At 41.9% G+C, this 24,410-nt stretch overlaps 1 protein-coding gene across 1 annotated transcript in view; it reads left to right on the top strand.

The window, feature by feature from the left end:
- Positions 1-24,410, top strand: part of CDH13 (cadherin 13) — a 258,261-nt gene that overhangs the window by 121,409 nt on the left and 112,442 nt on the right. Inside the window, exon 3 of the mRNA XM_044270012.1 lies at positions 16,981-17,121. Within this exon, the coding sequence (XP_044125947.1) occupies positions 16,981-17,121 (141 nt within the window). The remainder of the gene's footprint in view (positions 1-16,980; positions 17,122-24,410) is intronic.

Below are 24,410 nucleotides of genomic sequence, written 5' to 3'. Positions count from 1 at the left end.
CTTATAAAGGGAGCCTACAGTGGGTTCAGGTACTAAAGCAATATAAATGTCTGGCCACAACAGGGTCTATGAGGGTCAGAATATCCCAACCTCCCTATAAGATCACTTGATGCCGGGTTGACGTCCTTTTTGGGTTATTTTTAACCTGAAAGTCCTCATTGATGATTTGCTCTACAGGTGTGGTGGAGATTCTTCCATTCCCCATTGCTTTCTATAGGAGAGTATAAATGTTATATTCTCTTTAACATCTGTAGTGCCCTGGCCTCGAGCAAGGGTACTTTGGACCATGGACATTTTTGGACATTTGTCCTTATTGTTATCATACAAAGTAAATGTCTCCCTACATTATTGCACATTGACGGTTTACTTTATTGCAATATATCCTCTTCAATTTCGCTGTTATTACACTATATTTGCACTGCACTGTAGAAGGGTTAATGCACAACCAGCTAATATTGAGAGATTTTATGACTTTCTACCTATGCAAAATTATGGAGGCATACAGACATACTGACCTTCTGACTGTCTGGTTTAGATCAGTTTTTTATGTCTAAGGACTTGTTTAATTCTGGAAAAACAACGTATTCATTCCCATAGACTTGCATTGAAACTGTATACAAGTCTATGACAGACTAAAATTGTAACAATATTTTTGTTTAGTCTGTGTTTCTCCACCAGAATGTTTTATTTTAGCTAGAAACTCTACATAAAGACAGCAGTCAGAGCCCCTAGTTTTCTGCAGATAGGGACCAGTGTTTAGTAGAAGAGACTCTGCCGGTCTGCATGAGTGAGCAGAAGAAGACACTGAGATGGGGATACTCTGCCACAGATCCTGGGTCACCAGCCCTGTGATCAGAGAACCAGCTGGACGAATAAGCCATAGACTTTGGGCCACCAGCCTTTGGCCAGGGTACCAGCCTTCTGAGCTAGAGAGGAACAGCTAGCTCAGGCCTTTCCTCATCATGGAACCTTCTTCTGCCAGATAAGAGCTTAGTCAAACCTGCTCAGTGCCTTGCCTGTATTGTTTTGCTGTTAAGTTCCTTCAGTAAAGACGCACACTCATTTCCTGTAGATTGTAGACTGTGACTCTCTGAACTTTTTTCCCATTGGGGTGCACAAAACCTTGTCATCCCCTACAGAGAGCAGCAACACGTTATGACACCTGTACGGTGTACGGAAGATCCAGCGTAGAGATGGGGCCATTCCAAAAGCAGCCACTGTACATCATCACAACCAACCATACTGGGTTAGCAGGGCTTGGTGCTTCATCTTTAAAGGGGGTTTTCCAGCACTTCCTCAGGATAGGTTATGAATACCAGATCATAGGGGGAGGGGGGGACTGATCAGTTCTTTTTGCCAGCCAACAGTGCTGAAAACAGTGGAAGAAGCTGAAAGCAAATGGGTCCGTCAACTGTGTGGTGGTCGTGCCAAAGTACTGCAGCTCAGCTCCCATTCAGTCGAAGATGCTCAATGTAAATATATACAGTAAAGTCAAGTTTGCTTCAAGACTCTTGTGCCTGCCATATTTCCGCAGTATCCATAACAACCTGCAGGTTGGGTGGGCTGCCGTTCGTTAAAGTGGTCCCACCGCAAAGGCGAAAGAGGACTTTCCATTACTGTGTTGGATTTTGGCCCCCAAAGCCATTCCATAACCGTTGGCCGATTCCCTACTCCTTTGTTGTTTAATGACGGTCTTCTGGTGAAGAGAGTCTAGCACAAGGTTCTTCCAACCAGTAGAAAGGGATTTTTTTTTCCAAGGTACACAACCTCCGACGTTTAATACGTAATTGTCTATTATTTCTTTGCTTGGCTATTTATTTTCTGCTGGTACAATGGTCTCCAGCTGACTCCAAACCTGGGGATGACCAGCGGATAACACCCTGTTGCTTGGATTTTGCACAATTAAACAGCGGAAACTCAGCAGGGTGCAAGGGTTGGATTATGAATTTGGAGGAGAGGAGAGCTATTGTGTTTCTGTCCATCTAGAAATCGTGCACATTTCATGTGAAGTATGGAAAAGCATGGGTTTTATGTCTGCCTCACGCTGCCTCATTTTCTGCAAATTGAAGGATTGTATTTTATGTGTCTGCATTCTGCAGTTCATGCGCTAGACGGATGGGATATATGTTTTAACTACTATGATTAACATTTATATATCTCAGTGCTGTGAATAACAATCTTTTTTCCTCTGCATTACGCCAAGGAAATTACAGCATCCGAGGCAGAATTTCTGGACAATGTACGGGAGTATATATTGCTTCTGAGGAGCAGATGTTACAATATCTCAGTACTTTACAAGTATCTATCATGGAATGGAAGGCAATTACCTCTCCATTTATGGAGAGGAAACATAAAACTTAAAGGGGTTGTCCTACTAAAAATATTTGACATTTTTCAAACCAGCACCTGGATGTAATTAAAAATTTAGCATAGCCTCTATCGTATAGCGCCACCTACTGTTTGCTCTTTCAATAATTTCTCTGTCCTGCTCTCTCAGATGGAAGCACCTGCTCAAGTCCATCTTTCAACTGCCACCAGCTGCGGCAGAAGGGTCACACGCCATGAGAAATGGCAAGCTCCCTCAGCTCCCACCTTGAAATAAATCCAGCAGAGCAATTGCAGCAATAAATAGGGAGAGTTCTCTGGATCTCTCTGGATCCACGTGAGGTGCAGGGCTCGTTCTAAGTTTGTTAGAAAGAGTCCGGCATGTGCTATATGATATCTGTTTTTCATTGTTTTTCATGGGAGAACCTCTTTAAAGTTATTATCATAACTACTCAAGAGGAAAGTAAAAACTTCAAGAGTTTAACTATTGATACCCCTCCCTCATTTGGGCTCCTAAGGGCCCAAGATAAACTTAGTCCTAAAGTTTTGCCTTTCTGCTTATTTAATCAACACTAAGCTAAATGGAATAAATGGAGATCCCCCTATGATGAAAAAAATAAATAAAAAAAATCACTATGTTCTTAAAGTGACCCTCCATCCTCCCCATTACTAAGGCTTATTCTTCTCAGAACATGTATGACTTCTAGTTGACCTTCTGATGGACTTATCTTTATAATCAGCAGACAATCCAAGGAGGCAGAACCTCACGGGGATGGAGAGAACTGTAACCCGAGCCAATGATTAGCCAGGGGGTGTAACTAAATTGTAGCCACCGATCACAGCTCTGCCCTAGCGGAGCGGAGCTGAAAGGCAGTCAAACCACAGGATTTGGGTAAAATAACCAGCAGGTAACCATGATTAACGTATAGTTTCTGAGGTCATGCCTGTAAAGTTACTTAGAATCCCACCCTAAGCCCAATCTTAAAGGGGTTGAGCTACACACATGCACTCTTAGTAAAGCCTAAAAGACCTGTTACATGGGCTAATGATAGGGAACGATCAGTCATCATTTGTCGGTCGCACGTCTTCCATGTAAACAGGGGGAGTGCTGATCACAATACGCTATGGGGAATGATCAATCGTACTAATAGCCATTCATGCCCCATGCAGTTTGTGTATCCGTGTAAAGTCCTTTTAACAATTTCTGATTGACTTGTTATATTGTCCAGTGTATTACCCTAATAGATAACTATTATTTATTTCTCTGATAGCACAATCCATATCACCATCAGAATTCTTATGGCGGCAGTCTGTGCCCACTGCCACTCCTCTCATGCTGGCGGGCACAGCTGCCGACTCGTTCCATAGCTGCAGGGACCCTATTCCTGCCGGTGGTCCCAGGCGCCAGAGAAGAAATGCTCTTACAATACAGGCTGAGGCCTGCCTTCTGCCGGCAATGCCTCTCTCTGCCGATAGAGCATGCCAACGTCCATCCTAATCTTCCCCAGCCAATGGCTGGTTACCCTGGGGTACTTTAGGCACCTAACCCTGTGCGTGCTATTGTGTTTGTTTTCTGGTAATGCCGTGTTCATTTGCTTGTTCCATGTACCTGACCTCTGCCTGCCTTCTGTTCTGTTCTGATGCAAGTCATTTGTACCTGAAAGAGGGGTATATCCCCGAAACGCGTTGTACCGCTTGCTCAATAAAAAGAACCCTTAATCTAATCCAACCGCTGGGTGGTATTTGCGCCGTGGGACATTCCTATTCTATACTGTCTTCTGTTCTGACTCTGAGTTGCCCGCCCTGACTTCACCCTGTTTTCCAGATTGCAGGTACTCTTCCTGCCTTGACCTTGGCCTGTCCCTGACTATGATTTTTGCCTGATCCCTTGGTGCCCTGTTTCTCCTGATGCCTGTGGGGTCAGCATTCACTTGAACCAAGACTACTCCAAGAGGTAGCAGCCTGGCGGTTCCTACGCAAAGGAGTCCAGATCCCTGTATAAAGGTTTAAGGGTGAACACATGGGGATCCATTTAGGTGATGCAATTAGAAGTAGCTTCAAGTAAAATCTGTTGAAGAGACACAGTGGGTCCACACACGCGTCATCATAAGTATAGTAAATGGTGATATCAGGTGAAGATGACGGATGACTCCATAGATCCGTATTAGGCCTTTTGGACTATCTAAAAGATTTTTCTTCACTCATTTTTTATATATTTGTATACCTTAAGCATAGGGGTATAGTATAGGTAAGTATAGGTGTATAATAAGCTCTGTGTAATCCAAGTAAGAGCCCAAAATGTCCACCATATTCAGTCCAGTTCTTTTGTGGTCTTCTGATTGCTAAAATTATAACTTTGCCTGATGTTTTTAGTTTTTGAATTCCACATGTATGAGCACATATACTGCTTCTTCCAATCATTCATGTAAATGTATTAAATGAGCAAAAAACACTGATGAAGCTCCAAAAGCAAATCCAATTCATTTCAAAGTTATCTATTCTATGTAAGCCATAAAAGACCCGTCCAACCGCCATATTTTATTTGCAGAATATTGCATTATCGTCTCACGTTTCTTAAGAGTGCTGACTATAGCTTGACTTTCAAGACCACAGTCATAGTTCATTGCTTGGTTACATATTTTTTTTGTCCTTTTAAAAGACACTATACTACTCAAAATACCATCTTGTTAATGAGAATTACTCGTTAATGGGTCAGAATCATTATTTATAATAGAAATGAGCCGGCCCACAGCAGAATGACACCTAAATCTTTCTTATTTCGTGCTAATCATCCACACATAGCCTCTTCCTTTTAGGTCTCTTCACTTTATCTATTAATCTGTTGTAATTGTGGTTTCTCTAGCTCTGTCCAAGGTCCCGAAATACAAAACTGACTTGTAGTTTAACAAAGCAGATGTTTTAGCATAATTTTGAAATATCAGTCATAATAAATATCAATTGTTTTTCAGAAACAGGGGCACGCGTTTTTGGTTTTTGTTATGCGTGTGTGTGTATATACCGTATATATATATATATACAGTGCTGCCCATAATTATTCATACTCCTGGCAAATTTTGACTTAAAGTTACTTTTATTCAAGAAGCAAGTAATTTTTTCACGGGAAATGACATCGGTGTCTCCCAAAAGATAATAAGACGACGTACAAGATGCATTATTGTGGGAAAAAAAAACATTTCTCAGCTTTTATTTACATTTGAGCAAAAAGTGTCCAGTCCAAAATTATTCATACCCTTCTCAATAATCAATAGAAAAGCCTTTATTGGCTATTACAGCAATCAGACGCTTCCTATAATTGCAGACCAGCTTTTTGAAGGTCTCCACAGGTATTTTTGCCCATTCATCTTTAGCAATGAGCTCCACATCTTTCAGATTGGAGGGTCTTCTTGCCATCACCCTGGTCTTTAGCTCCCTCCACAGATTCTCAATTGGATTCCAGTCTGGACTCTGGCTGGGCCACTCCAAAACGTTAATGTTGTTGTCTGCTAACCATTTCTTCACCACTTTTGCTGTGTGTTTTGGGTCATTGTCATGCTTAAAAGTCCACTGGTGCCCAAGGCCAAGTTTCTCTGCAGACTCCCTGATGTTGTCGGTGAGAATCCTCATGTATTGCTCTTTTTTCATGGTGCTGTTTACTGTGATTAGGTTCCCTGGTCCATTGGCTGAAAAACACCCCCAAAGCATTAGGTTCCCACCACCATGTTTGACAGTGGGGATGGTGTTCTTTGGGTTGAAGGCTACTCCTTTTTTTTACGCCAAATGAAGGAAACATCATTGTGACCAAACAATTAAATTTTTGTTTTATCTGACCATAACACAGAAGACCAGAAGTCTTCTTCTTTGTCCAGATGAGCTTCTGCAAAGGCCAAGCGAGCTTTTGTGTGCCTTATCTGGAGAAGTGGCGTCCTCCTTGGTCTGCATTGTGCAGTGTCCGTTGGATTGTCTGCCTTGAGACATTGCCACCAGCAGAGCCCAGATTCACCAGGATGGTCTTGGTGGTGATCCTTGGATTCTTTTTCACCTCTCTAACTATCCTCCTGGCAGCACAGGTGTCACTTTTGGCTTCCGACCACGTCCTCTGAGATTTTCCACGGTGCGGAACATCTTGTATTTTTGGCTCATATGTAGGGATGAGCGAACTCGAACTGTATAGTTCGGGTTCGTACCGAATTTTGGGGTGTCCGTGACACGGACCCGAACCCGGACATTTTCGTAAAAGTCCGGGTTCGGGTTCGGTGTTCGTCGCTTTCTTCGCGCTTTTGTGACGCTTTCTTGGCGCTTTTTGAAAGGCTGCAAAGCAGCCAATCAACAAGCGTCATACTACTTGCCCCAAGAGGCCATCACAGCCATGCCTACTATTGGCATGGCTGTGATTGGCCAGAGCACCATGTGACCCAGCCTCTATTTAAGCTGGAGTCACATAGCGCCGCCCGTCACTCTGCTCTGATTAGCGTAGGGAGAGGTTGCGGCTGCGACAGTAGGGCGAGATTAGGCAGATTAACTCCTCCAAAGGACTTGATTAACTGATCGATCTGCAGCTGTGGACCATTGAGCTGCTGATACTCAATTGCTCACTGTTTTTAGGCTGCACAGACCGTTTGTCAGTCTCATTTTTCTGGGGTGATCGGCGGCCATTTTGTGTCTTGTGGTGCGCCAGCACAAGCTGCGACCAAGTGCATTTAACCCTCAATGGTGTGGTTGTTTTTTGGCTAAAGCCTACATCAGGGTGAAGCTGTCACACCAAGTGCATTTAACCAGCAATAGTCTGTTCATTTTTTGGCCATATACAAAATCAGGGGCAAGCTGCGCCTGTCACCAAGTGCATTTAACCCTCAATGGTGTGGTTGTTTTTTGGCTAAAGCCTACATCAGGGTGAAGCTGTCACACCAAGTGCATTTAACCAGCAATAGTCTGTTCATTTTTTGGCCATATACAAAATCAGGGGCAAGCTGCGCCTGTCACCAAGTGCATTTAACCCTCAATGGTGTGGTTGTTTTTTGGCTAAAGCCTACATCAGGGTGAAGCTGTCACACCAAGTGCATTTAACCAGCAATAGTCTGTTCATTTTTTGGCCATATACAAAATCAGGGGCAAGCTGCGCCTGTCACCAAGTGCATTTAACCCTCAATGGTGTGGTTGTTTTTTGGCTAAAGCCTACATCAGGGTGAAGCTGTCACACCAAGTGCATTTAACCAGCAATAGTCTGTTCATTTTTTGGCCATATCCCAGTCTAATTCTGTCACTAAATCCATACCGGTCACCCAGCGCCTAAATACTAGGCCTCAAATTTATATCCAGCTAAATCTGTCCCTAGTGCTGTAGCTGGGCGAGTTATTTAGTGTCCGTTCAAGCACATTTCTTGTTCTGGGTTGAAATACAATTCCCAATTTAGCAATTTCATAATTTAGTGGTTCCTGCTATATCAGAGCTATTTGAAATCTATCCCAAAAAGGGTATATAATATTGAAGGTGCACATAGGGTCATTCAGAATAACTTCACACACACCCGCTACTGTGTATTTCCAAGTCTAATTCTGTCACTAAACCCATACCTGTCACCCAGCGCCTAAATACTAGGCCTCAAATTTAAATCCCTCTAAATCTCTCGTTACCGTTGTCCTGTTGTAGCTGGGAAAGTTATTTAGTGCCCGTCAAAGCACATTTTTTGTTCTGGGTTGAAGTACAATTCCCAATTTAGCAATTTCATAATTTAGTGGTTCCTGCTATATCAGAGCTATTTGAAATCTATCCCAAAAAGGGTATATAATATTGAAGGTGCACATAGGGTCATTCAGAATAACTTCACACACACCCGCTACTGTGTATTTCCAAGTCTAATTCTGTCACTAAACCCATACCTGTCACCCAGCGCCTAAATACTAGGCCTCAAATTTAAATCCCTCTAAATCTCTCGTTACCGTTGTCCTGTTGTAGCTGGGAAAGTTATTTAGTGCCCGTCAAAGCACATTTTTTGTTCTGGGTTGAAGTACAATTCCCAATTTAGCAATTTCATAATTTAGTGGTTCCTGCTATATCAGAGCTATTTGAAATCTATCCCAAAAAGGGTATATAATATTGAAGGTGCACATAGGGTCATTCAGAATAACTTCACACACACCCGCTACTGTGTATTTCCAAGTCTAATTCTGTCACTAAATCCATACCGGTGACCCAGCGCCTAAATACTAGGCCTCAAATTTAATTCCCTCTAAATCTCTCGTTACCCACCGCTGTACTGTTGTTGCTGGGCAAGATATTTAGTGTCCGTCAAAGCACATTTTTTGTTCTGGGTTGAAGTACAATTCCCAATTTAGCAATTTCATAATTTAGTGGTTTCTGCTATATCAGAGCTATTTGAAATCTATCCCTAAAAGGGTATATAATATTCAAGGTGCACATAGGGTCATTCAGAATAACTTCACACACACCCGCTACTGTGTATTTCCAAGTCTAATTCTGTCACTAAACCCATACCTGTCACCCAGCGCCTAAATACTAGGCCTCAAATTTATATCCTGCTAAATCTCTCGTTAACGCTGTCCTGTTGTGGCTGGGAAAGTTATTTAGTGTCCGTCAAAGCACATTTTTTGTTCTGGGTTGAAATACAATTCCCAATTTAGCAATTTAAAAATTTAGTGGTTTCTGCTGTATCAGAGCTATTTGAAATCTATCCCTAAAAGGGTATATAATATTCAAGGTGCACATAGGGTCATTCAGAATAACTTCACACACCCGCTACTGTGCATTTCCAAGTCTAATTCTGTCACTAAACCCATACCTGTCACCCAGCGCCTAAATACTAGGCCTCAAATTCATATCCAGCTAAATCTGTCGTTAGTGCTGTAGCTGGGCGAGTTATTTAGTGTCCGTTCAAGCACATTTCTTGTTCTGGGTTGAAATACAATTCCCAATTTAGCAATTTCATAATTTAGTGGTTTCTGCTATATCAGAGCTATTTGAAATCTATCCCTAAAAGGGTATATAATATTGAAGGTGCACATAGGGTCATTCAGAATAACTTCACACACACGCTACTGTGCATTTCCAAGTCTAATTCTGTCACTAAATCCATACCGGTCACCCAGCGCCTAAATACTAGGCCTCAAACGCAGCCGCCTGTCTACAGCCAATGTGGACAAGCTGACGTTCATAAAAATGAACCAGGCATGGATCCCACAGGATCTGTCCGTCCCTTGTCCAGATTAGACATTAACTACCTCCCCTTAACCATATATTATTGGACTCCAGGGCACTTCCTCATTCAATCCTATTTTTATTTTCATTTTACCATTATATTGCGAGGCTACCCAAAGTTGAATGAACCTCTCCTCTGTCTGGGTGCCGGGGCCTAAATATATGCCAATGGACTGTTCCAATGTTGGGTGACGTGAAGCCTGATTCTCTGCTATAACATGCAGACTGATTCTCTGCTGACATGAAGCCAGATCCTCTGTTACGGGACCTCTCTCCTCTGCCTGTGTGCTGGGCCTAAATTTATGAAAATGGACTCTTACAGTGGTGGGTGACGTGAAGCCTGATTCTCTGCTATGATATGAAGACTGATTCTCTGCTGACATGAAGCCAGATTGTCTGTTACGGGACCTCTCTCCTCTGCCTGGGTGCTGGGCCTAAATATATGCCAATGGACTGTTGCAGTGGTGGCTGACGTGAAGCCTCATTCTCTGCTATGACATGCAGACTGATTCTCTGCTGACATGAAGCCAGATTGTCTGTTACGGGACCTCTCTCCTCTGCCTGGGTGCTGGGTAGTGTTGAGCGCGAATATTCGAAAAGCAAATTTTTTTCGCGAATATCGCAACTTCGCGATTTCGCGAATATTTTGAATATAGTGCTATATATTCGTAAAAACGAATATTTGTTTTTTGTTTTTTCCCCCCCCCACAAAATTACAGTACACATATAATTGATTGTTTCCCAAAGGTCCAACAGCTCAGATCTTACTCACATTGCCTAGAAAGTGATTGAGGCGCGAATCTTCGTAAGGCGATGTTATTAGCGCACATGCGAATATCGGCACGTCCCAGAACAGAGGCAAAGGGCTTTGCATTCATACATTAGTGAATTGAGTTGCGAATCTTCGTAAGGCGATTTTATTAGCGCACATGCGAATATCGGCACGTCCCAGAACAGAGGCAAAGGGCTTTGCATTCATACATTAGTGAATTGAGTTGCGAATCTTCGTAAGGCGAGTTTATTAGCGCACATGCGAATATCGGCACGTCCCAGAACAGAGGCAAAGGGCTTTGCATTCATACATTAGTGAATTGAGTTGCGAATCTTCGTAAGGCGATTTTATTAGCGCACATGCGAATATCTACACTTGTCCCAGAACAGAGGCAAAGGGCTTTGCATTCATACATTAGTGATTGAATTGAGCTGCGAATCTTCGTAAGGCGATTTTATTAACGCAAATGCAAATATCTACACTTGTCCCCAGAACAGAGAGGCAAAGGCCTGTGCATTCATATAGTATAGCACCATATTCGCGAATACGTAGAACTTCGTAAAATTCGATTTACGAATATTCGTATTTTTTATTTTACTTTCCACCTTACAGATTACATTGATCTGTACTCTGTCAACTACTGTCATCACCCCCCACTGTATCTCGATTGATTCCCAAAAGTCTCACATTCCCTAGAAAGTGATTGAGGTGCGAATCTTCGTAAGGCGATTTTATTAGCGCACATGCGAATATCTACACTTGTCCCAGAACAGAGGCAAAGGGCATTGCATTCATACATTAGTGATTGAATTGAGTTGCGAATCTTCGTAAGGCGATTTCATTAGCGCACATGTGAATTTTGCATAGCATATGTATTATGCGATAATTCGAATTATCGCATATGCGAAATAATAACGAATTTGAATAATCGCGAATATTTTACGAATATTCTTTTGAATATTCACAAAATTTCGCGAATTCGAATATGGGACATGCCGCTCAACACTAGTGCTGGGCCTAAATTTATGACAATGGACTGTTGCAGTGGTGGCTGACGTGAAGCCTCATTCTCTGCTATGACATGCAGACTGATTCTCTCTCTGCTGACATGAAGCCAGATTCTCTGTTACGGGACCTCTCTCCTCTGCCTGTGTGTGTGCTGGGCCTAAATATATGCCAATGGACTGTTGCAGTGGTGGCTGACGTGAAGCCTCATTCTCTGCTATGACATGCAGACTAATTCTCTGCTGACATGAAGACAGATTCTCTGTTACGGGACCTCTCTCCTCTGCCTGGGTGCCGGGGCCTAAATATCTGAGAATGGACTGTTCCAGTGGTGGGTGACGGGAAGCCAGATTCTCTGCTATGGAACCTCTCTCCAATTGATTTTGGTTAATTTTTATTTATTTAATTTTTATTTTAATTCATTTCCCTATCCACATTTGTTTGCAGGGGATTTACCTACATGTTGCTGCCTTTTGCAGCCCTCTAGCTCTTTCCTGGGCTGTTTTACAGCCTTTTTAGTGCCGAAAAGTTCGGGTCCCCATTGACTTCAATGGGGTTCGGGTTCGGGACGAAGTTCGGATCGGGTTCGGATCCCGAACCCGAACATTTCCGGGATGTTCGGCCGAACTTCTCGAACCCGAACATCCAGGTGTTCGCTCAACTCTACTCATATGTAAATAAAAGAATTTTTTTTTTCCAAAATAATGCCTTTTGTACATCGTCGTATTATCTTTTGGGAAACACCTATGTCATTTCCCGTCAAAAAATTACTTGCTGGTTGAATAAAAGTAACTTTAAGTCAAAATTTGCCAGGGGGTATGAATAATTATGGGCAGCACTGTATATATATATATAATTGTGTGTTTGTGTGTATATATATATATATATATATATATATATATATATAAATATATAGTGTCTACTGCCCCTCATGTAAAAGTATATAACTGCTATAATAACCCTGATGTACAAGAATACAACTACTACAATAGCTCCTTTTCTATACTATAATACAGCCTCCTATGTACAAGAATATAACTACTATAATACTGCCTCCTATGTACAAGAACATAACTACTATAATACTGCTCCTATGTACAAGAATATAACTACTATAATACTGCTCCTATGTATAAGAATATAACTACTATAATACTGCTCCTATGTACAAGAATATAACTACTATAATACTGCTCCTATATACAAGAATATAACTACTATAATACTGCTCCTATGTACAAGAATATAACTACTATAATACTGCCCCTATGTATAAGAATATAACTACTATAATACTGCTCCTATGTACAAGAATATAACTACTATAATACTGCTCCTATATACAAGAATATAACTACTATAATACTGCTCCTATGTACAAGAATATAACTACTATAATACTGCTCCTATGTATAAGAATATAACTACTATAATACTGCTCCTATGTACAAGAATATAACTACTATAATACTGCTCCTATGTACAGGAATATAACTACTATAATACTGCCTCCTATGTACAAGAATATAACTACTATAATACTGCTCCTATGTACAAGAATATAACTACTATAATACTGCTCCTATGTACAAGAATATAACTACTATGATACTGCTCCTATGTACAAGAATATAACTACTATAATACTGCTCCTATGTACAAGAATATAACTACTATAATACTGCCTTCCTATGTACAGGAATATAATTACTCTAATACTGCCTCCTGTGTACAATAATATAACTACTATAATACTGCTCCTATGTACAGGAATATAACTACTATAATACTGCTCCTATGTATAAGAATATAACTACTATAATACTGCTCCTATGTACAAGAATATAACTACTATAATACTGCTCCTATGTACAAGAATATAACTACTATAATACTGCTCCTATGTACAAGAATATAACTACTATAATACTGCCTCCTATGTACAAGAATATAACTAATATAATCCTGTCTCCTATGTACAAGAATATAACTACTATAATACTGCTCCTATGTACAAGAATATAACTACTATAATACTGCTCCTATATACAAGAATATAACTACTATAATACTGCTCCTATGTACAAGAATATAACTACTATAATACTGCCTTCCTATGTACAGGAATATAATTACTCTAATACTGCCTCCTGTGTACAATAATATAACTACTATAATACCTCTCCATATGGATAGATTTGAAGTTTTTAAATCAGTCTTGAAATATAAACCTCTTTGTCGGTTTCATCTCGGTTATGTAGCAGTACATTATATCTATTTTTAGAGTTTCTTCTGACATTTAATTCTACCTCCCTGAATCTTTCTTGCACCTGCACAGGAACAATCGCAGCTTCTCTGTTCAGTTACTTATGGACTGTTCTGCTTAAAACAACATTAGCTGGTAAATTGGCACAGAACTCTTTATATTGAAAACCACCCTTCTATGAAGAAAGCTGCAATCTGTTAGAGACAAAAGACGGTGAAAACAGCCACTGAGGAGGCGCAGCTTTATTCTACCATAGTTGTTATTTTTTAGGCTCTGGAATTTTCTTTTCTCGACTAAATATCCGTGCCTACTCGGCGGGCATCGTGTCCCCTGCTGAGGAATAGGACTAATGTATCCTTGATGTTCCCTTTGTAATTTGGAAACTAATGTTTTGGAATAGCTGAAGTGGCAGATTTTTTTATGGTTACTGAGCATAAACTGTTTCCATATAACTTTATTTTTCTCCCCAAATTATACCTGTTTCTCAAATAACTTTAAGGATGAAACTACTAGGAGAGCCATATGATTGCATATAGCCTCAGGCAGCAGCAGTCATGTCTGGCAGTAGCAGAGGATGTAGACGTGCCGGCTTGCGGTCTGTGGCTCCTGATTTGACTCCATTCCACTGTTGACATGATGATAACAACTACCCTGTTCTATACAGCATTGTTACAATGCTCAGTCTCTCATAATATCAGAACACACCCTGAAATACTCTGTGCTGCTAGAAAAATTCCTACTAGCACGCGGTGCCCTCCCACTTCTACCTATTGCCCTCTTGCCAATACTCTTCTCCTTGTTACGTGCAGTCTTGTCCTCACTAAAATAATCACATGAGTGGACAAGTCACACTTCTCTTCTAAAGTATACTGTGCTGCTTCATACCTTGCCCCCACCTCTATCAGTGACATCATACTCGTCTCACCAACCATCTCACATAATGTCATTATCATTACATGAGTGGACTGGTCACTTTCTACCCACAAAGACAACTCACTCCTCTCCAGAAATATACTGTGCTGCTTCATAGCTTGCCCCCACCTCTATCAGTGACATCATACTCGTCTCACCAACCATCTCACATAATGTCATTATCATTACATGAGTGGACTGGTCACTTTCTACCCACAAAGACAACTCACTCCTCTCCAGAAATATACTGTGCTGCTTCATAGCTTGCCCCCACCTCTATCAGTGACATCATACTCGTCTCACCAACCATCTCACATAATGTCATTATCATTACATGAGTGGACTGGTCACTTTCTACCCACAAAGACAACTCACTCCTCTCCAGAAATATACTGTGCTGCTTCATACTTTGCCCCCACCTCTATCAGTGACATCATACTCGTCTCACCAACCATCTCACATAATGTCATTATCATTACATGAGTGGACTGGTCACTTTCTACCCACAAAGACAACTCACTCCTCTCCAGAAATATACTGTGCTGCTTCATAGCTTGCCCCCACCTCTATCAGTGACATCATACTCATCTCACCAACCATCTCACATAATGTCATTGGCCTTTTAATTCAAAACCCTGTCCTTACTATTATCATTACATGAGTGGACTGGTCACTTTCTACCCACAAAGACAACACACTCCTCTCCAGAAATATACTGTGCAGCTTTATATCTTGCCTCTACAACCAGCAGTGACATCATACATATCCTTACCAACCTTTTTAACATCCTATCCTCACGATCATCATTACGTGTGTGGAGAGGTAACTTTCTCCCAACAAGACCAAAACCCTCCTTTTCTGAAGTATATGTTGTTGATCTTTACCTTTCCCCATCACTATTAGTGACCTCCTACCTATCCTCAAGAACATTCTCACATCATAGCACTGCTCATTTCATTTAAGCCCCTATCCTAACTATCATCATTACATGATTGAACAGGTCACTTTCTCCCCACAAAAGCAACACACTCCTCTCTGGAAATATATTGTGCTGATTTATACCTTGCTCCTACTATCAGTGACATCATACATATCTCACTAACCTTTCTACACCATAGCACTTTCTTTCTCATTCAAAAATCTTGTCCTCACTGTGAACGGGTCACTTTCTCCCGACAAGTTCAAAACACTCTACTTCTAAAATATACTGTGCCTCTTTATACCTTTCTTCATCAGTGTTAGTGACCTCTTACCTATCTTTAATTTCCTTCTCAAATCATGCCCTTCTCATTCAAAGCCGTATCCTTGCTATCATCAATACATGAGTTAAGAGGTACCTTCCTCCCCACAAGATCAACACACTCTTTTTCTGCTGCTTTCATCATTCCCATGATCTGACAGTATTTTACATTGTTACCGCATAGAGAAAGGTTACTCATGGTGTTTTTTCGCTTGAGATCAATCCTTTGCCCCCTGGCTTGATTGATCATGTTGAGCTTAGGATGTTGACATTTCATAGCACTTGCTCAGTCGTGGAGAAGATGCTGAAACGTTAATGTGCTATGTTTCATTCATATGCAATGTCTTCCTATTGTGTAACTCATAACAATTCCAACGAGCTACCCCCATAGGGAAAGATTAAGTCGAAACATTTCTGGCCATCATATGCTTCTTCCTGTTGGGCCAGGCCACTGGAGCTGCTTGGCTGTTCTTCCATTCTGGCTGTTGCCTGCTTCTTGCTGGCACCTAAATTTTATCCAGGCTATGGCCTGCCAGCCATGGGTACTTAACTCACTGTGGGTGGGTGCCTGAGCAATAGGTTCTGGTCTGCTAGTTTCCTTCAAAAGTGTGCCGTTATACGTTCATCTGCCCATGTACTGACTTCTGCCTGTTTCCTGGATTTGACCCTTTGCTGCCTGCATTGACCTCTGCCTAATCTCTGTAATGACCCTTTGCCATGGACTATTTATCAGATTGCACTTATTCTACCTGCCTCATCTTGACCTTACTTTGACCTTACCTTGACCTTAGTATGGTTTTGCCTGATCCCTTGGTGCTCCACATTGGTGTCTCTTGAGAGATACTCCAGGAGGTAGTAAGCCTGGTGGTTCCCCTGTAGACATGATTTTTTTCCTGGTTAATTTTAGCTAAGCATTAAGATATTAAATGATGACTTGTGGCAAAGTCCTTCTGAACTTAAACGATTGTCCTCTCAGATATGGATTTATACTATGTTGTGTAGGTGTGTTCATGTTTTTTTCCCTAGAATCACAGAAACCTACAGGAAAGTATTAATAGGGGATCCAGAGGTATCAGCTGTACCCTGATACCTGAGGTGACCCAAAGTTCAGTTTGACACAGAAGTATTAGACATGGCGCATGATGGGTGGGAGCCATGTTATGGATTTTACATTGGGGCCCTATAGTGTATTTGGACTAAATCATTAGATGCAGCCATTCTCATTTCTTATGTCTTATTTTCTTACAGACATTGATAGCTCCTCAGTATGAGCTGATAGTAGAGGCTAAGGACATGGCCGGCATGGATGTGGGATTGATTGGTACAGCCACAGCTACCATCGTCATTGATGATAAAAATGACCATCCACCTGAATTTACCAAAAAAGAGGTAAGTGCTTGTTTAGTACCACGTCTTCTAACATACATTGGTCTTTTCTTTGGTCAATACATTTAAGGGTTTGGACACTTTCTGGTGAAATTTCTAACGTGTACTGCATCGAAAACACTAAACTGCATCATTCTTTACTGCAGTGCCCAAGCTGTGGAGCCGCCGGGTACAGTACGTAGACACAGAAAATGGCAGTCAACTCATCCATAGCTCTTAAAAGCGTTGTCTGACCCCAAAACCAATTTTAGCTATGGCTAGAAAAGCCACACACCCAACGGACATGTCCCCAAGCAGCACATGACTAAGCCTCTGTGATCATGTGCCACTTGGGAATATGTCACAGTGAATGGCTTCAGCAGTGCACATGACCACGGATGGGATGTCACGCTTCCGGTACACCGGGGACCCAAAGTAGTAGGGATGGGAGCCTTGGTGGTGGAACAGAGAGACAGAAATTAGGTGATAGATGCATAGATGGATAGGTATTAGATAAATCGGTATATCGGTAGTAGATAGATAGATAGATAGATAGATATGAGATAGATAGATAGATATGAGATAGACAGATAGATAGATGATATATTTATCCTCCACCCGCTGCAATAAACACAAACCTTCAACATTGTGTTCCAGATAACTAGATGCTGTTTTCATAGATACAGAGTGACAGCAGCCACACGGGTCAATAAAGCTTCCAATAAAAATAATACAAAATAAAAAAGTAAAGTAAATAAAAATCGTTTTGGGCTGGAATATGAGCGCTGCCTTATTTTTCCTGCCTGAGAGATCGTCTGAAAGGCTTTGCATTGCTCAGACGAGGCTATGAACCATATAAAGCTATATTCATTTGCAGAAGACAACCACTTTTCACCGGAGACAAAAAGGTACAAGGCCTTACTAAAGAAATCTGGGCTCGGGAGCTGCCCGGGAGCTCTGGCTCTTCAGATATCAATCACGCCATGGGTTCTCATGGTATTAATCACTATGCTGTGATTTGTGGAGTCTTCTGGGCTCCGTGTGAAGTCTTTGTCTACTAAACCAGGGTTATTTTGGCTCTTGGGAAGATGGAAAACTTCTCATCGCTGCAGAGGTTTTCTTGTGCTAATACTCAGTGAGCCTTTTTCTGTTGACACCCTCCATCTTGGCCGAAGAGATATGCAGTCATAAAGAGGTATTCCAAACAATGTTTTATGAATAGGGGAACCTCATGTTTGGTGGAGAATTAGGCTTCCATGACCCTAATATGGCCAACAATGGGAGAAGAAGAAATATATAACCCAAAGCCATAGCTAGGCTTACATTCACCCAATGCAAAGGTCAAGTTGCTTGTTGCGACTCCCCTGGTACTCAGCACCTGGCGAAAATGTTCTGGTTGCCCTCTAATGTAACCAAACTGCCATGTGCGTGACTCCATTAACATGTGTGGGAATTGCAGAAGTAGCCCAACCAGAGCCAAGCCCAACCAGCTCACTCCTTCTGTGTTTCCAGTCCCAGCCACCACCAATTGCTTTGCTTGTATAAATCTGGTCATCCTCCAAAATAGGTCACGTTGCCAACAATGCAGAAACCTGACCCTGTCAATCAAGAAGGAAGGGCAGGGCCTGGCAGAGGAAGCAGGAGGAGCAAGGGTGCACAGAGTGGCTTGGCCCTGACCTCAATGCACTTAACTTCTCATTTGGAACGGTGCCTGGTTTATCAGCAGATTTCCTGGTGACAAACTGCCTTTTGCAATGTGGCACAGGGGGTATTACACAGGGCACTTACAGTATCTCTCCTAAAGTGTAATGGCCACTTCCCATTTCGAAGGGGAAAAATCCAGTTGATTTGGTGTCCGGTGTAGGTATCAGACATGGCTAAATACACTGGAAGGGGCTTCAAACTGGACACCACACAGCAAAAACTGGTACATGGCTCGGACCATATTATTTACTATGTGTTTTAGACATTTGCGCCTTACTAGACAGGAAGTGGTCCAGACGGAAGGGGGTGTGGCTTGGCAGGAAGGGCGTGGCTTAAAATGTGACAAATATAGGGGTAATGTAAGCCAGCAAATAGGTGATGTAAGTGTCTAACGCATCTAGCAAGATGCTTCAAATTTATCATACATGGTCAGCCGCTATAATAAATTTGGCAAATGTACAGACTGGCTGGTCTAAATATTAGACAGAATGAGTAAATGTCCTCTATGGATTAGTAAATGTCCTCCATTATGTTCAGTGCCCAACATCTTGAACATGAAAGGTAGAGGACATGATCAGAGTCTCCTGAGGAGCACACACTTGTTGGTGATATAGTCCTACATTATATACACTTGACTCGTATCTTAGCACTTCTGGGCCGCCAGACTGCAGTTTGCAAAATGTCTATTGTTTTTTAATCTAGTTTCTGGTGGAAACCAAATAGTTCAGCAGATTTGGGCAGACAGCTCGTGCATCAGTCCGTGTCATGATGAACAAGCCTAGGAGTCTAATAAAGTTATGGAGCAGAGATGTGCATGGAGAAGAACTTGGAAAGAAAACAATTACCGGCTTGTTTCCTTACAGTCGTCATTTCTCATAACTACATGAAACATTGATAAGGGCAGGAACACAACCCCAGAACTTGTGAGCTGGTGGTTTACGAATCCACGCTCTCCCTCCTATTTATAGAAATGCTTGCATTGCTTTTTAGGCGTATTTTATACTATAAGAGTACAAGGACACAGTCAGCAGAATTCTGTTTGAAGACTATGATGTGATTGCACCTGCTCTCCACATGTGGTTATGTCTCTGGATTTTATTGCTCCAGGATAAAACTAGTGCAAAGCAGATACAAAAAGTTATTTGTTCAATTTGGAATATGCTTGTAAATGCAAAACCTGCTAACAGATGTGTAAGATGTATGAGGAAAATTCTCAGGACTGTGCCAAAGCAAGTATTTTGAATCAGCTCTCTCTGCCTCTCTCCCAGTGGGAAGTCACAGCGTAGTTTCTAGCATCACTCTAAAACAGAATTACATCCAGTCAATTAGCCACACGTTAGCAACCTCTTGCAGCACAGCGTAGGTCCAAGTCCCTCCAAGCACGAGAGCCCCTCCAGTCTGCACTTACAGATACCTCCTCATCCCCTTGATTGACAGAGCCATGCATCTATCCTGGCCTAGTAATGCCTCTGGAGCAGTGCATCTGCCTCTTGTTCACTTACAGTACTGATGACTTCTGCACTTGTGCTGATAACATCATTCTCTACCCGCAGGAAAAGACACTCGATGTAGCATGGAGGAGGACATCATAGGCACATGAGCAGAAGTCACCTACACTGCTAGGGTGGCAGAGGCAGACGCACAGCTCATTTGCCAATAGTGTTGGCTATGGTGCAACTGCAAGATTCCAGGGCCAAACAAGATGCCTGGCCCAATGGTTCTAAGAGCTCAGGTGCTCTGAGGGGCTCAGGCCTGCACCTTTGAGCAAGGGGTTATTTTTACGGGTGGCTAATTGGCTGGATGTAATTCTGTAATTTCAAGTGATACTAGAATTATGCTGTGACTTCCCACTAGGAGAGAGGCAGAGAGAGCTGCTTCAGTTAATATGAAATGCCTGTTTTGGTATAGTACTTGGACTTTTACCTTACATATTACATGTAGGGATATTTTTTTCTCTTTTCGTGTTAGCAGGTTTTGTATTTTCAAATGCTTTACAAGTCTAATATATCCCCAAGCAACTTTTTGAAAAACCAAGGAACTCAAGTGCCCCAATGTGCTTGTGTTTGCCCCTTGCACTGTAGAGCTGAGCACAATGCAGGAACATACAGTAAATGAGGTATTATTTTACTCATCAGGATCCACCCAACCATATAGTGTGCCTAGTTTAATAGCGTTGACCCTGCTGACAGATGCTTTTTAAAGAGAAGGGCTGCTCCCATCCCCTTTGCTTTTAGGAAGGAACCAGTGGAGAACTCCTCTCAACAACTGCTTTTTTTTTAGCAACCATGCATGGTGGTACAGAATTAGCCTCATGGAAAGGGGCAGAAAGGGGAATAAACACCAGACGATCCTTTCCTGGATCTTAGAGCCACCTCTACTCATAGCAAGCAATGTAAGATTTTGAAAGATTTGGTAAAACAGAACCTATGTGAGGGAGTTAACCAGGTTCTTAAAAAAAGTATTACATCAACAGATGCTACTCACCTCTTCAATCCAATGTAGATCCTGCGGCGCTTCCTTTTTTCTTTCTTTACAAGTGGTCGGCACTTCCGTTGTACCCAGACAGTGGGCTCAGTGGTCACATGTGGCATCACCGCTCAGCAATGTGAGCCATGATGGCAGTATTATAGCATGTAAGGATCGAGACCAAGAACTGGTTATAGTGGTTATATGCCAACCGCTTGTAAACAAAAACCAGGGAACCACTGGAGCTTCTATACTGGATCAGGGAGGATTTTTAAAGAACATTTGATGCTCTTTTATATTTATTTATCTTTAAGAAACGACATAATCCCTTTAACGTGGACTTTAGCAGTAAACTGATGTACAGTAGCCTTCCTCGCCTTCCCCCACACTCTCCTTATTTCCCGAGTAGTCTTGATTCCATTGGTGTTCCCTTTGCATGCGATGACTTGTATCTCGTACTTAATAAGAATGAAGATCAGGGCAATATGTAGTGAGACAACAGGCTGGAAAGCGTTATTGATGGAGCAGACAGTATGTGATGTTGTAGCAGCAAACACATCTGAAGAAACTGTGAACGTAAAACCTGACCCCGTAGGAGAATGAAAAGTCTACTGTGCATCAATCGCTTCAGTATTCCCCGCAGGGACTGCACAGCCCGGTATGAAAACAGAATTCTGCTGAGATCCTATTAACAAAGGGCACCGTGTAGAATGGGACTCGTTGGGGGGAGGATGTCAATGTGACATTGACAAGCGTGTTTCCAGCGTTTTCTACTTTCTATTTGCTGGTGGGAACATCATCAGATAATGGACGATGGCAGAAGAAAGAGGCTTCAACAATGTCCTGCTGCAAAAATACGACTCCCAACTGCCCTAAAAACCTGTAGCAAAAAGTCTAGAAGTAGTCTTGGGTAGGTCAAGGTATAGCTTTCGCATGAGGGCATGGTGTGCTGCAGATTGGATATCAAGCTCCTATGCCAGGGATCAGCAACCTCCAGCTGTGGTGAAACTTTGCATACTTGCTTAGCCTTTCGAAGAACTCTGACAGAAGTGAAAGGAGTATGCTGGGATTTGTTTCAGCAGGTTTGGATTTTTCACAATCAAGTTTGCAATGCAACCTTGTGATCCTGTTGCATTTGTCAGCATGGTCAATCATAGGAAGCATGCATAGTGCCTGGTAGGGCACTAGGGCCAGTAGGGCTGATCTTGTGGATTAAAATGATACTTTTAAATGGGTTCCAATGCTTCCTCATCAGAATAGAGCTCAGGAATTCATTGAGAAGCCTGACCAAGAGAGAGTGCATTCTGAGATCTGAAGGCTTTGAGTAGAGTATAATAAATGTACTTTGTAAAGAGGTATAACTTAAAGAGCACTTATCAGCAGGATAAACCTTGTTAAACCATGCACACCGCCTGGTAGGATTAATCCTACTGATTAAAATGATACCTGTTTTATGAAAATCGGTTGTGGTGTTCCACAGAAAAAATGCTTTTTTTTATTTAAGCAAACAAGGGCTCCGATGCAAAGGGGCGGGGCCAGAATTGGAAAGCTGAGGGTCTAGGCCCCACCCCTTCTGTCACTGACACTCTCATTTGCTTAAATAATAGAAGTCTGTATCTCTGGAATGCTGCAGCCGATTTTCACAAGACAGGCATCGTTTTAATCGGCAGGATCACCCCTACCAATCAGTATACCTGGTTTAATAGGGTTTACAGTTGCCTTTAAGTTATGTCTTTGTAAATTCAATAAACTGATTCTGTACTCAAACTCTTCGAACCCCAGAATACATTCTGTCTTAATCAGGCTTTTGGACAAGTTCCTGAGTTCTTCACTGATGAGGAAGCATTCAGAAGACTCCGGAATTCAACTGGAGACTTTCAGCATAAGGCATCATTCAGACGACCATGTGTTTTGTGGTCCACAAATTGCAGATCCACAAAAACATGCATACCCACCATGTGTGTTCGCATTTTGCAGAACGCACACGGACAGCCTTATGATCGAAAAACGTATTCTTCTCCGCAATTGCAGAGAAAAATAGCACATGATCTATGTTTTTTGCTGGGATGCGGAACGGTAGTACAGATGCATCTTTTGCGACCCCATTGAAATGGATCGGTCCACAAGATTGAGGAACTGATACAGACACATAATTATGGTCGTGTGACTGAGCCCCAAAGAAAAGCATGGAGAATCTCCAAATTGTTATCCCTTCTCCAAGCGTAGCACCTGCAGAATATTGAGATATAAAGGTGCAATAGAAAAACAGTTCTGCTGAGAAATGTAGTGATAATAAGCAATTTTTTAACCCCTCAATACTGGAATTTATGACAAAGGTGTCCTGCTGCTTCACTGGGCACCCATGTTCAGGACAGAAGAAGGCACCATGTGCAAAACCTCTTGGGATAGCAGAGCAGTCATTGTCTCTTCTGCCTGATGAAGCGCGGCATTCAATCGCTCTGCAGCAGAGGGTGAATCTGTGGTTAAAAAATCAACTCAATTAGAAAGTACGTCAGCCTGGCCGGATAGCAGAACGGGGGTCAACTGTCTGTGAAACACGGCCAAGTAGCCAGCACCCCGTGCAGAAGTCTATAACCACTGTCTCTGAGTGTTCGTGGCCTTACAACCCTGCCATTGGCTAAAGATTGCTACCTGAACTGTATAGTCTCCGCAGTAATTGCCAGGACAAATTGGAATTTAAAATTATGGCAAAGGTCGGAGCACTGAGAGATCTAATACATGCAAATACGAAAAGTTCACGCCTCATCTAAGTAGTTATAGTAAACGTGATGCTTCCTGCCCTCAAAATGTGCTTCTTGTACAGCTTCACTTCATGTCCTGAAAGTGTGAAATCCTGAGGTCTATTATTTTATGACAAACAAAAAAAAAAAGTTGACATACATAGATTTTGTTAACTACTATATTTAAGAAACTGCTATAATCTGCATAAAAGTTGTGTCAAAACTACTCATCCTATATTAATCCTACATCCTGTATTATACTCCAGAGCTGCACTCACTATTCTGCTGGTGGAGTCACTGTGTACATACATTACTTATCCTGTACTGATCCTGAGTTACATCCTGTATTATACTCCAGAGCTGCACTCACTATTCTGCTGGTGCAGTCACTGTGTACATACA

The sequence above is a fragment of the Bufo gargarizans genome, chromosome 10 (assembly GCF_014858855.1).
Source record: "Bufo gargarizans isolate SCDJY-AF-19 chromosome 10, ASM1485885v1, whole genome shotgun sequence".
Lineage (NCBI taxonomy): Eukaryota > Metazoa > Chordata > Amphibia > Anura > Bufonidae > Bufo > Bufo gargarizans.
The sequence above is the reverse complement of the archived record's forward strand: the minus strand, read 5'-3'. Positions and strand labels throughout refer to the sequence as shown.